This window comes from Zosterops lateralis (genome assembly GCF_965231275.1).
Source record: "Zosterops lateralis genome assembly, chromosome: 6".
NCBI classification, from domain to species: Eukaryota; Metazoa; Chordata; class Aves; order Passeriformes; family Zosteropidae; genus Zosterops; species Zosterops lateralis.
Genome location: NC_139761.1, coordinates 37,441,033 through 37,454,215, shown reverse-complemented (window position 1 = coordinate 37,454,215; position 13,183 = coordinate 37,441,033). Strand labels below are relative to the sequence as shown.

At 43.1% G+C, this 13,183-nt stretch overlaps 1 protein-coding gene across 2 annotated transcripts in view; it reads left to right on the top strand.

Annotated features, from left to right (window-relative positions):
• The window catches only part of TYRO3 (TYRO3 protein tyrosine kinase), a 40,727-nt gene that overhangs the window by 14,658 nt on the left and 12,886 nt on the right, over window positions 1-13,183 (top strand). For both annotated transcript variants that reach the window (XM_083864129.1, XM_083864130.1), the window contains exons 6-12: window positions 1,499-1,614; window positions 4,443-4,620; window positions 5,076-5,218; window positions 6,506-6,650; window positions 10,810-10,939; window positions 11,788-11,888; window positions 12,797-12,892. In XM_083864129.1, the coding sequence (XP_083720255.1) occupies window positions 1,499-1,614; window positions 4,443-4,620; window positions 5,076-5,218; window positions 6,506-6,650; window positions 10,810-10,939; window positions 11,788-11,888; window positions 12,797-12,892 (909 nt within the window). The remainder of the gene's footprint in view (window positions 1-1,498; window positions 1,615-4,442; window positions 4,621-5,075; window positions 5,219-6,505; window positions 6,651-10,809; window positions 10,940-11,787; window positions 11,889-12,796; window positions 12,893-13,183) is intronic.

Sequence of the window (13,183 nt, the reverse complement as noted above, 5' to 3'; positions counted from 1 at the left end):
GTACTCCAAGCAGAAAATTACTGTTATTGTAGCCCACAGTCCCCAGCCATTACAAAGCCCCATTGTTCAGCCACTCTCTAAGCACAGAGGAAGTTAACTCTCATTATGTTAACACTCAAGGTCCTGTTTTCTGACAGGCTTTTCTGTGCTTTATGTGTGCAGCTAACACTTTTAGGGTTGTATCCCTGTTTCAGGAAACAGTTTTTTCCCAAGAGATGAGGGGAAAATGCATCTGGCCCTTGCTTGCAGAGCTAGGGAAAGGTGCTAGCAAGCCAGCCCTCCTCAGCCACTGTCTCCTTTACACACAAAGGAGTGTGATAGCAGTTGGTTATTTTATTATCACTGGTGGCACAGCACGCACCTCCTTCGGCCTTACCATCCTGTGTTGAAAAGTACACCTTGCTAAACCCAAAAGTTACAAGTATGTCTGCAAAAACTTGAGTTATGGGCAATGCTTCAGCAATACTCAGTAGGCAGTAAAAGCAGGGGTTTTTCCCCTTAAAGAGCTTACAGTCCTGAACACAGAGCATCAAAAGAGAATGAAATAAAGATGCAGGAAAGTCTTAAGTTAACTACCAAAGAACTCATTGCCCAGCTTCCATCCCCCAGACCCTTGGTCTGCTGCCCATCCCCCACCCACACAGCCTGTTGTTATCTAGGGGGCAGACCCTGCCCTGGGTCCTGGTAAACGGTTAACCAAACAACAAAGGCTTTATAGGGTTAATCTGTGTCACCATCTATTCCTCTCCTCCCGGCCCTCTGCAGAGACCTGAGTGTTTGGGCTCTGCATTTCTCTTGCAGGATGGCCCTGTGGATTTGCTGAAGGCAGCAGTATTGTGGTTGTCCTTGTTGCAGTGAAATACAGAGGTGCTCTGGCAGGGCAGAAGATGCAGCTGGAGAAATCCTGGCTTGCAATTACTTTCCTGTTACTGCTGTCTGATGGATACAACTCAGGAGACGTGGAAAACGCAATCTGCAGGCAGAGCCTTGTCCTGAGGATAGCTTTCTGAAAGAAGATTCCTAAGGGTACAATCTGTTGAAATGCAGCAGGAAAACTATTACAAGCATCAGTGTACAATTTTGTAAAATGAGAAGAAGGTCAGGGGAGAAGTTAGTGTTCATGAAGCTGCTAATTTTGTCAGGAGTGAAGTGCCCAAATGAAAACTCAGAGGTGAAAAAGAGATGGTGACTGGAAGGATAGGAATTAGCTATGTGGAATTACAGTGAGAGGAAAGGAATGCTTTCAATTCAAAGGGAAGCATCAAGGATCCTAAAAGAAAGCCAAGCAGTTTGGTGCTGTGCTGTGATGGTAGGAAGCACAAGCATCTGACTAACTGTCCATTCACAACAAGTCAGGGACACTCTCTAAAGATGTGATATTTTACCACATTTCTGTTAATGATTTCTTTGCATAATCTTTAGCCTGAAGCCTCTTCCATTTCCACGTGAATACCTGCTCAGTTCTGTACACACTGAAAGGTCTCTGTTTCCTTTCTAGCCATGCCTCTCCCACCTCTCAATGTCACTGTAAGCCAAGTCACCAGCAGCAATGCCAGCGTGGTCTGGGTGCCAGGATTTGATGGCCGCGCACCTCTCCATTCTTGCACTCTTCAGGTATGGCCTCTCTGGGTTGTGCCCTGCCCTGCATGAATAATAGGACTCTCCTAAGCCACATTTCCTGGGCCATTGTGTGCTCTCCCCACTTACTAGCAGTATTTCAAATCTTACTTCACAGCCTTAAAACATAAAAATTTAACAGGAGGCAACTCATGGGTGCTAAAGAGCAGGTCATGCACTTCATGCTCAAAAGTTAAGTGTTAAAGACTGGCCACAATTCCCTGGCCAGCAGATTATCAGTTGCCTCATGGCAGCTTCTCCATATAGGTTATTACACTGCAGCACACACGAAGCACACAGGGCTCTGTGGGAAGTGCCCTGGAGGAGCTCTGGCTGCAGGGTGCTCACCCCTTCCTGCATGAGCAGTGGCCCATGGTAGCTTGTTCCAGTGCAGGTGCCTGTGAGTCCCACGCCAAATCAGGCCTGTGCTGTGTGATGCCAGAGGAAGTACAGGAATTTGGACATACCAATTAGTCCAAGGGATGAGGGGCTTATAAAATATAGGATGTAGTGTAGGAAAGGTAGGAATGATGGAGGCAATAGGCAGATTGAGGTTTTTGACACAAGATCAGACCTATTTACATGTATTAGAGCAATTTTAAGCCCTGTCTCTAAATCTTGATTAGTTTTCCATTGTCAAAGACCAGTTCTTCCCAGAAAATCAAGCTTAATACTATCCTGTAGCTCTGATAAGTGCAGAGTACTCCACGTCTCTGACAAACTGGTCTTGGAGTTCCTGCAAACAATGGTATGTGTCCAACCTCAGGCAGAGTTAGTTTCTATCATTGCATCCTTAGCTGTAGAATCAGACCAAAGAACAGGTAACCCAGTGAGAAAATGAATGGTGATACCCAGAGCAGACTGTGCAAACACAGCTAGGCACATTCCCCATGGATTTACTTGCCTGGCCCCTATGCTTTCCCTACCTGATTACAGCAGCATTGTGAGTTGGAGTGGAATTTCTATGCCGTGTTGCCAACTATGCAGAAGAGGATTATAAACTTAAGGTATGCTGGAAGCAGTCTAGCTGATTTACTTGAAGTCCTCTTTTTATTTGGCAGGGGAACCAGAGGTTTCATGCTCTGATGTCTATTATATTTCAGAAGTAAAAGAAATCATCTAGTTTAACTCACTGGCAGAAAGAACTCCTGAATGCAGCTGGCCCTGGTCTGTGGGGTTTGTTGCTGCTTCTGTTCTTGTTCGCAGTTGAAAATGGTTTTCTTCCTCTGTTTTACAAGGCCAGTTATCTCGAGCTGGAACAGCCTATTCTCTCCTGCAATGCTAATCATTCTGGGGTTTAAGTTCTCCCTCTCACTTTTGGCAGGGGCAGATGTGGGGGATGGGACATGTGGAAAAGAGGCTGAATCAGAGCAGCCCAGTTTCTGTCAACTCAGCAGTCTCTCACCCCTTTTCTAAGCCTTTTCTGTTCTATTTGGGGAGGACGGAGTTCCTGCATTTGAGTCTGGGAGCAGGATAACTTGGCAATGACCCTGTGCTGTCAGAAAACTGTGCTGCCTCTGACTCCCACATTGAGAGATTCTGTGTGAGGCATTGACCTACATTTCCATGTGAAAATGCACATGTTCCTGGCTCCTCATGATTGCACTTCTGCTGGGAGTCTCCCAGAAAGAGAAGGGGGATTGGAAGTTTACTGTGTTTTTCTGGCACTCAGGCATTGCAGCGGCTGCCCCAGGAGCACCGTGTTCAGACAAGCAGATTGCTTCTGGGGACAGGGCAGGGAATGGCAGCATTTTCTGACTGCTAACACAAGCCAAGTCCCAGGGTGTGAAAGGGGCAGATGCACAAGCACCAGCTCTTGGGAATGCAGAACAGAAATACATCATCCAGCAGACAGGGTCTTACAAAAAAGTTGTCTTGTTTTTTCCGTGCTGTGGGTGACACTGATAATGACAACAGTATGCTTTTCTATTCAGGAAACTTGAGCTTCTTCCTTTCTACCAGCCAAATAAATCAGTGTGCCAAAAGTATGTGTGAGAGTGAGCAGAGGGGCAGTGAGAAAGGAAGAAAATCTGCCATATAAAATACATGAAGTCCATATGACTGTTTCGCTTGTGTCAGTATATCTTGCTTTTACTCTCTGCTTTGCTGTTTTGTATGCACTTGAGGAGTAAGTCTGAGCCTGGGAGCTATGCAGTGATTTCTACTATTGTTAGTACAAAAGTAGGAACATTGGCTCTGTCTGTGCATTAAAAGCACACAGTGATATCAGATTTAAATTAACATTCATGCTGCTTTGAAGCTCAGATTTGGAAGCAAGAAAAAGAAGGGATACAGGAGTGGTAAGAAGTTTCTTTTCAGCTTAATTTGAAACAGGTTAGTTGAACTAAGCCACTTATGTCTACCCTCATCTGCCACTCATCCATGACAAAACTGAAAATATACAAACTTCTGGGTAAAAGAGTTTGGCAAAAGGTGACAGTAGGAAACAGGCAAGTTGTTCTACTGGTTTTCATTGCCCAGATTTAAACAAGCCTCAGAAGCCAGCTGCTACCACTCAAAGTGGAAGGCACATTTAGTTTTCTTTGAAGGAATAATAATCAACTGTTGAAATTGTAACATAGGGAAGGAAATGGTTTAAAATATGGAACCAAATTTTCATCTGGTGGAAAATTTTTGTACTGCCCAAGTGACGTTACTTCATGATTCTAAGTTTGACTACTCCTTTTTCAGTATTTTAAATATCACTGGTGCTATATCTATTCTTACACATTCCTAAACTGACAATTAAATGAACTCTTATCCATGTGGACATGTTAGTCATATTGTTTATTGTAATAGTCATCTCTGTTTCACTCTTGGCACAGGTATCTGAGTCACCAGATGGCCAGGAGGTGTCCACTGAGGTCACCCCAGTGCCACCCTTTTCCTACACCGTGCAAGGCCTGAAGCATTCCACCAACTACAGCGTCCGTGTGCAGTGCAGCAATGAGATGGGCAGCTCCCCTTTCACTGACAGGGTTTATTTCCAGACCTTGGAGCTTGGTAAGAAACAGCAGACAAGGACAGGACAGCAGTTCTGAACCTGTAAAAGAGACCATTATAAATGTCATTAATTCCTCGCTGATTCTGCAATGCGGGAAACATTACGCGGTTCCATCGCTCATCCACTCTGAGGGTCTCCTAGAACAAAACAATAATATGCAGTCACATGTGGTTAACATCAAGGATGTGTAGTACAGGAGTTGACCCAACCATGGGGTTTCTGCATGCTGCTCCCATTAACTCTGTGACATTCTTGGGATCTTGAGAGAAATGAGAGGTGCTGGCCTGTCTCCTCCACTTGAAACCACAGAGTGCTGGTGGCTTGCAGTTGTTCTCTCCCCTCAAACCCTCTCTTTTCTGGATGATCTCAGGAAAGAGGGTGAAACAGCCATTTTCAGTGTGGATAGTGCCTTATTCTCCTGCACAAGTGATTGTGTTCTGTTCTCTGCTTTCAGCTCCAAACAGCACCCCTCAAAACATCCATGTCATTCAAAGAGATCCTGGTCTAATTTTGGAGTGGGAAGGTGTGGCTCCAGATGTGCTGAAAGAAAATGTCCTGGGATACAGACTGGAATGGATTCAGGATAATGTAACTCAGGTAAAAGATTGAGAAGGTACTGAGACATTGAACGGAGAATTGCAGTAGGTTCCAACTGAATTTTCTAGGCATTAAGGTCCCTCATCCATAACAGGGGATTAGATTGCTGACATTGCTTTTGTGTAAATGGATCTGTTCTGACTTTAGGGAATGCTTCAGTATTCAACTTCAAGATATAGGACCATTTCCTCCTTCCTGGCATATTCAGAATTCCTTCACATGAATGTTCATCTGCAGACAGACCAGTTCTCTGCCATTCCTTGTACAAGAAGGACAACATAGAGAGAATCCACTTTGTGTCTCTCTGCCTCTTTCTAGGGTTGTCCAGCACAGACAGTGCAGGATGTGGGTTTTCTGTCTCCTGTGACTGGGCCTTGGCTTTCCAAATCCTAGCAGCAAAGGTGTATTTAACAAGTGAATGAGTTGTGCTGTAAATCACAGAAAGAAGGTTGTGGATTCTTTAGCTTCATTTACAATACTTAGGGAGTTGAAAGGACCCTGGCAGGGTAGAAGGCCTTTCATTTGTTCTTTGGCATGGACCTTTCCCAGGTATCTATCAGCCTTTGAAGTTCACAGCATTTCTTATGGTTTCTAGCTTTCTAATAGGTATTTACCCAGTGCTTATTAATGAGAAGCAAGCCTGTAATAATAGACAGCTAGAGGGAAAGGAGACTTATTTCCTATTTTGTATGACCCATTTCACACTAGGTCAGCGTCATTGACTTTAACTGATGGTATTTTGAGTTCTCATACTCTGTGTCAGTGGTGGAAGCCAAATATTCATGGATTTGCTATATGAAGAAGATCCATAAAACTGCTGAAAATATTTTGGCCTGGCCATCCTGAGTGAAAACTGGTGCTGAAATTCAGAAGCCATTTAGGATTTGGTCAATGAGTTAAAACAGACAGACAGATTCCTCCCTTGGATTAAAACCACCAGATGCTTTACAGTAAACCACAAGGAGGTGTATCTTTTAATAGCAGAAAAAAACCATATTTCTATAGCAACGTGCATGGGAGGACCTCAAAGGAAGAAATTATTAAATCTCCTCTCTCCCTTATGCCTTGGGAAACAACTAGCAATTTTTGGGAACAGAAACCCAAGACAACAGCCCAAATCTCAGCCTTATCTCGGGCAAAACTGAGATAAGGACCCTTAAGTCACGATTCCCAGCCCTTGCTATAATGCCAGTGAAATACATGCTTGGTACTGTTTTGGTTTGAAGGTGAAGTTTTGCATTAGATGCCTTTTAAGACAGGTCACAGTTTGTTGTTATTTGCACTCAGGGGGAGATGATCGTGCAGGACACAAAAGCCAATCTCTCCATGTGGAATCCTTTCAAAGACCTGATCATCAGAGTGTGTGTGCTGAACTCTGCAGGGTGTGGGCCCTGGAGTGACCTCTTCCTGCTTGAAGCCCAGGAGGTCATGGGTGAGTGTCCACTATTTTCTTCCTTCACTTCAGGAAAAAAGTCAGAAATACTGGGACTGCTGTTTTTTCTGAGTCTTTTCCTTTCAGTGCTTACTACTTACTGGGACACGTGGGCTTATACAACAGCACACTTCGTCAAGGAGACTAGAAATTCAATAATCTTTAAAGAGCTGGTATAAACAAAACAATTTCTGGCCTCTACTGTGTCTTCTTAGAACAGGATTTTACTGTGCTAACTGCAGAGTAGAAGGGCAGACACAATAGAAAATATGCAAATGAAGGTTTACACAGATTTACTCAAGTAAATGTGACAGAAAATTCTTCTAATACAGGTTGTCTTCTTTGATTTAATTTTTTGCCATTTCTGGCTAGTTTTAGTGAAGCCTGACTTAAACCTGGCCGCATGGGGATTCAAAATGTTTTTACTGAATATATTTATAGTAAACTGGTTTAGCTGTCTCCATAGAAAAGATGAGCTACTGGCAGAAGAGGAAGGTGATGGTACAGATGCTGTACCATGCAATCTGAACTATGTGGAAAGGTTTCTTGGGAGCAAAGAACATGCACATGTGGAGTGCTCTCCTAATGCTGAAGGGCAGTTGGGCTCACCTGGGGTGATTTGCTTGCTTCTTGTATTTCACAGTGAGTGGGAAATGGGAGGCAGGCTGTGAAGCAGAGCAGGATATTATATGGGGAGATGGGTAGAAGGGAGAGAATTCTCTTGCTTGTGAAGAAAACTGTAACAGAACTAAGAGGAAGATTCCAAATAAAGATACAGATTGGTGATATGAAGTCAGTGAGGTGTGACCATACAAAAATTCCACAGTTGTCTGAGGTTTTGTTTCCAAGTGCCCATGGCAGGACAAGATATTAGTCTCTAATTTCTGATGCTGACCCACCTGCTGCTGCTGTCCTCCCACTCCACACGTGTCTGAGGAATTACACAGACATTGAGTTCTGATCCCTCCACACTGAGGGATGGCAGGGGGACTCTAGGGAGGAGCTCCCAAGCAAGCAGGAAGTGGGGGGTACAGGCAGAGCAACCAGTAAAGAACTGTATCCTTACTTGCAGTAGAGGATTTAATGCTGGTTTTAGCATGCACATTACTCAGATCCTTTGGCAGCCCAGTTCCCGTGACAAAGTCAGCACTGAAGGTCAAGTGTGAGCACACAGTCACTGTGGGATCAAAGCCCTCAAATTATTTAAAAGAGATTGGAGGGGTGTGAAGGTTCACACTGAGCTGAATCTAACCAAGGTTGGTCACTGGCTCCATCAATTTTTTCCTTCTACTTTTTGATCGGGTGTTTTCTGTGGCGCCCAAATACAGACAAAAGTATCTGAAAGAACTAGGAGTTCCCTTTGGAAAATGGCCATCACTGGCAAGAAGCCCCAGAGAATGTTTAGGTTTTGCATTTTACAGGGAGCTGGAATGGGATAATCCTGACAGCACTGTATGTTGTTGCTTGATTGTTTTTATTTACAAACCACTTCAAAAAAAAAAGTGGCGTGAGGAGTGGTGCTTGTTTTGGCCAAATGCTGTCTGGAAGCACATATATTTCTTCACAAGCATAACAGGCTGGAAGTAAAAGTTCACTGTGGAAACACTGACAGGCCTCAAGCAGCAGAGCTGCAGAAAGACTGCAGTTTTGTTTCAGGCCTGGTAGAAAACATAAGGCGCTTCCTTTCCTAAAATAGCAAACTGGCACTGGTTGCTTTATGTGAGAAATGCCAGGGGTGGTTTCTGACCAACTCCCAGTGCGGCAATAAGGATGACTAAGCTCATATAAACTTAAAGTCGAATTTGTCATCACAGCAGTGCTAGTGGGAGCTCCACCCTACTTATGCAGAGATCTTGTGTGCTATTAACAAAGATTGTTTTAATATTTTCAGAAACTTTCTCAGTAGAAACCTCTTTTTTTCATTGCAGAGCAAGGAACAGAGTAGTTTAATAGCCTTTTCCTATCTGTAATCTTCACTATTTTGTAGGCAGGAGAAGATTCTTCTTGGATTATGTTCTTTGCACACCTTTGAGATATAAACTTTCTGTGAAATAAAAGGGCTCATCATCAAAGGGCTACTAAATACTCTTCTAAACTCTTCTAATAATAGTGTTCTCTGCCTTGTGCAGTCTTAAGGCATATGCTGGTTGAAAAAGGGGATGCAGGAGACGGGAGAGAGAGAGAGTTGAGAGAGGAGAGGCAACTTGTGGACTGCAGCCTCCTCTCAAGCTCAGTGACATGAGTGGGAAGCAACGATGTGCGAGACAGAGGAGGAGAAGCAGTGAATTTCAACATTCATTTCTATTTCTGACACATTTGCTATGAACTGTGGGATGGGCTCCTTATTCCCAGCAGTTTAGAAACAGAGAGAATAATTCTGTTTTGTTTTGTTTTGTTTTCATCCACAGCCCTTTTGGAGGGGCTCCCCAGAAGTTGACTTAAATCCCTGCTCTCTCACCAGAGCAGCCAACAGAAAGAGACTAGAAAAATAAGCCGAGAGAGGTTTGTCTCACCACAGGGGGAAGGAAAGTTTATTGTTAACTATCAGAGAGGACCTTTTACACCAGTGCTGTTAGCTGTTTCTACCCTGATTGTTAGGCAGAAACAGCCCAAGTGATTGGTTTGGGAATTGTGGAGAGGCTTGGAGTTATCTCTATTGTATTTGAGAAATACGTCTTCTGATTTCTGTTTCTGATCTCTCCCTCCTCATAAACAGCCTTGAAGGCTGGGTTAAAAACTGCAAGAGGGAGTGTGATGAGCCCCAAAGCCTGTAAAGCCTTCTGGGTGGTAAAAGAATATGTGAGTCACTGAAGGAGATAAGATGCTAGAAAATAAGTACTAAAGATATGATAATTTGCTTCAAGTGGAGAAGTACAAGTCTGGCTTCCTCTTTTGTCCACAGTTTTGTGTCCTTAAGCTCTACCTGTTTATTAGACTAATATTACTTCTTTAAAATACTGGATTATAGGGCTCCTCAGTGTAGCTGTTAATCAAGCCTCAGAAGCCTCTTGGTTACCAGGACTCTGCCAGTAAGGGTTGTCTGATTCTTTTTCAGATGCATCCAAATACCTGGCCATGAACCTAACATCTCTTTTAAAACAGGTTTATTTATACTGTCATGACTTATAGCAGGATTACTTACATCATCAAAGATGATTCTTCCTTACCTTCAGTCAGCTGCTGAGGATGAACAAGTAAGCATGGAGATGAAGGAGCTGCTCAGGGACCTGCTATCTTTTCTTGTTCACTCTTAAACAATTTGGAGATATGAGGGCTATCCTAGATTTTAATAAACCCATTCAAATTCACATTTAATATTAGTAATTGTATTTGGAGAAGAAATCACTTGGGGAGTTGGATTAATTTATCATTTTTTGCCAGACTTACATAATACTCTTTTTATTCAGAACTGTATTGTTTATCTTCCTTGCCTGGCAGCTTGCTCAGATTGGCAGCATCTCCATTTCTTCTGTAGACATTTTGTAGTCAAAAGTATATGTATTCTGGGAGCAAATATTATTTCAGTCTTGGAACCTGTAGGCTGACTAACTTATTTCTTGACTCACAGTGGACCTTTTAAAATTCACCTTTTCTTTGGGAAGAGACATTGAGAAGCTGCAACCAACCAAACAACATAGTGAAGTTACAGCTAATATCAAGTTCCTCAGGGTGTTTCTCTTTGTGGAAGGGTTAGAGGAAAAATGTAAATATTTTTAACAGATTGCCATGAGACAATTGTCTTTCTCTGTTGTCTTTCAAAATGTTGCCTGGCTGACTTTCAGGTAGTGCTGTGTAAGCTGGTCAAGGTTCTGATGTCTGCCTCAAAAGGGACAGGGTGAAACCCTCACACAGAATGCTCACATTCAGCCACCTTTTTGTCTTGAGGCTCCAGTTTGAAGTGCCCCAGATCATGAGCTCATGTGAAACAGTATAACCTGGTGCAGCATCTGCTACTTTCTCAAGGGTCAAAACTAACAGTTTCTGCCAGCTGCTCTGCCTTTGCTGTGAGAAAGAGATAGTTTTCCTGATGATTGGCTGAGTACCTCTTTGTGCCAAATTCCAGTATAGAAAGGTCCAGCAGCATGGCTTTCCCATTTAAAAGCAAAAGGAGAAATTGACAGTCTTCTAGTTCCTGACCGGTGTTTTCTCTATCATCTAGGTGGCCAGAGACAACCTCCTTATGGGACGTCCTGGGTTCCTGTGGCATTGGGCATTCTCACAGCTCTGGTCACAGCTGTTGCCCTGGCTCTTATTCTCCTTCGAAAAAGAAGAAAAGAAACTCGGTTTGGGTAAGGGAGTTTCTCCTTGTGCTGGTTAGAGAGATCTCTGCTTTCTCTTCTGTTGTGATTTCTGATTCAATTATTTTTCAAAAAAAGCATTGTGGATAGAGTACTTTTGGCAGTTTCTTCGGGTAACTGTATTGATTGGTTTTTTGTTGGGATTTTTGGGGAAGAAGTTGTTTTTACTCGTTTTTTTCCACAGTTTTGGGGTCCCTTGCCTTTTCTTCAAAATGACAACATCAAAAATTCAGTAGAAAAAATGTTTGTTAGTAGCTAGGCCTCATTAGACTATAGAAATGTAAACTCTATCAAAGTAATTCCTAGCACTGCTGCTTAAGAGATTCAAAGAGAAAAGATCCACAGATGAAATATCTGTATTGTTATAGGCTGAGCCCTTTATCCCATGCTGGTTTTCAGTCTGTCAGCTGGTTGTAACTTCCTGACTGCCCAGAACCCTCTGGATCCCCAGTAAAGTTTCCTTTCCATCACCTGTGACACTTGGCTGTGGTTTGCTCCCTACTGCAAACAAGGTTCCTGTTCTTTCCAGTCTCCCAGACCTCCCTGTATCAGCAGCATCTCTGTCCCTATGACTCCTGCAACCTGCCCCAACCTGCAGCTTCTCCCTGGCACTCTGGAGGAGTGATTCCTGTCTTGGAAGGCTGTAGGTGCCTCCTGCTTTGCTGCAGCAAAGCAGCATAAACCCATTGTTCCTCCTCTCCAGATACACCCTCTTTAACAAAACAGTCTGCAGTATTTATATGGCAAGGGGCGAGAAATCTTCCATCCTGTTCAGAACACCCTTTTAGAAGTGAATGGCCCATGTAATCATGGCCCTGTGTGTCTTTTCTGCCTTCTAGCCATGCCTTTGGCAGTGTGGTTGGCAGAGGAGATCCAGCAGTCCATTTCAGAGCTGCCAGGTCTTTCAACAGGGAGGGCCCAGAGCTCATTGAAGCAACGTGTAAGTAAAATGACCTGAGTGATTGCCTGGGAAGCTGTGTTCATGCATTTACAATGCTCTCTCTGTTTTCACTGAAACTGATGTTTCTTGATCAAAAACATGGGATTAATTTACAATGAGGCCTAGACTCATTGTAAATTACCATGAATTGCAGAGGTGAAAGGCCAGAATTGCTGTTGCCATACCAATTACATAGCCCTTGCTAATTACAGCAACAGTCATTATGTATATTAATGCAAAACATAAATTCACCACTCCCCTGCTCCAGTTTCACTCTACAAGGACTCCTTCAACTGGAATATAATCCAGTGGTGAGATAAATATGGCTGAACAATAATAGCAGGACTTTTTAAACTCTGTATGCTGAGCTGTGCTACAAGCATGAATCAATTAATCAGTCTTGGAAGGGCAGGAATTAGTAACTTATCAAACAGGAGATTGAGTCCCAGAAATGGCCAGATGATCCATTAAGGTGATCCATTTCTATCTCCTGATTCAGGAAGGGCATGGCTCTCTGTGGCAGCACTGCATAGCTGGGTTAGGATGATGCTCCAGAAAGTCATTAAAATGGTGCAGCTCCATCAACTTAAATTAAGCTGTATGAGCCAGTGTCTATCAGTGGCTCTTCAGATTGGATTTTGTGTTTTCAGCATTCTTTACATTATTTCTGTATTCCTGTTGTTCTTAGAGTGTTTAAGGGTGGTACTATCACACCCACTGGCCACTTGTCTGTGGTGAGGGTAGAGGACATGGAAGGGAATTCTGCCTTTTTCAAGTTTTCATGCTTACAGTGTAGGAATCAGATTGGAGATGGAGATTAGAACAGGTGACTCTTGATGTTATGACAGAATATTTAAACATCCCTTATTTGATGCTTCATTTATTTTGTTGTTGTTGTTTTTTTCCAGTGGAGAGTGTAGGGATCAGTGATGAGTTGAAGACAAAACTAAAAGATGTCTTAATCCAGGAACAGCAGTTCACGTTGGGAAGAATGTTGGGCAAGGGTAAGAACCAGAACTGAACAAAGCTTTACATTTAAAATCTCACTTGTGTTATTTTAACTGTTGAGTAGGGAGAAGCAATTACAAGCAGCCTCTTTTCTCTCCAGCTTGTAGATGGAAATAAAACTGAACTATCCCTTCCTCTGGGATAAAACATTTCAGAGGTTTAGCATAACTAAGAGGATATTGGCTAAGCCATTCCTATAATATGGCTCTACACAATCATGAACTGCAGTCTCTGCTCAGTTTTCCAAAGCAGTGTAAATTCACTGTTTTGTGAATTTCTTGCAGAGA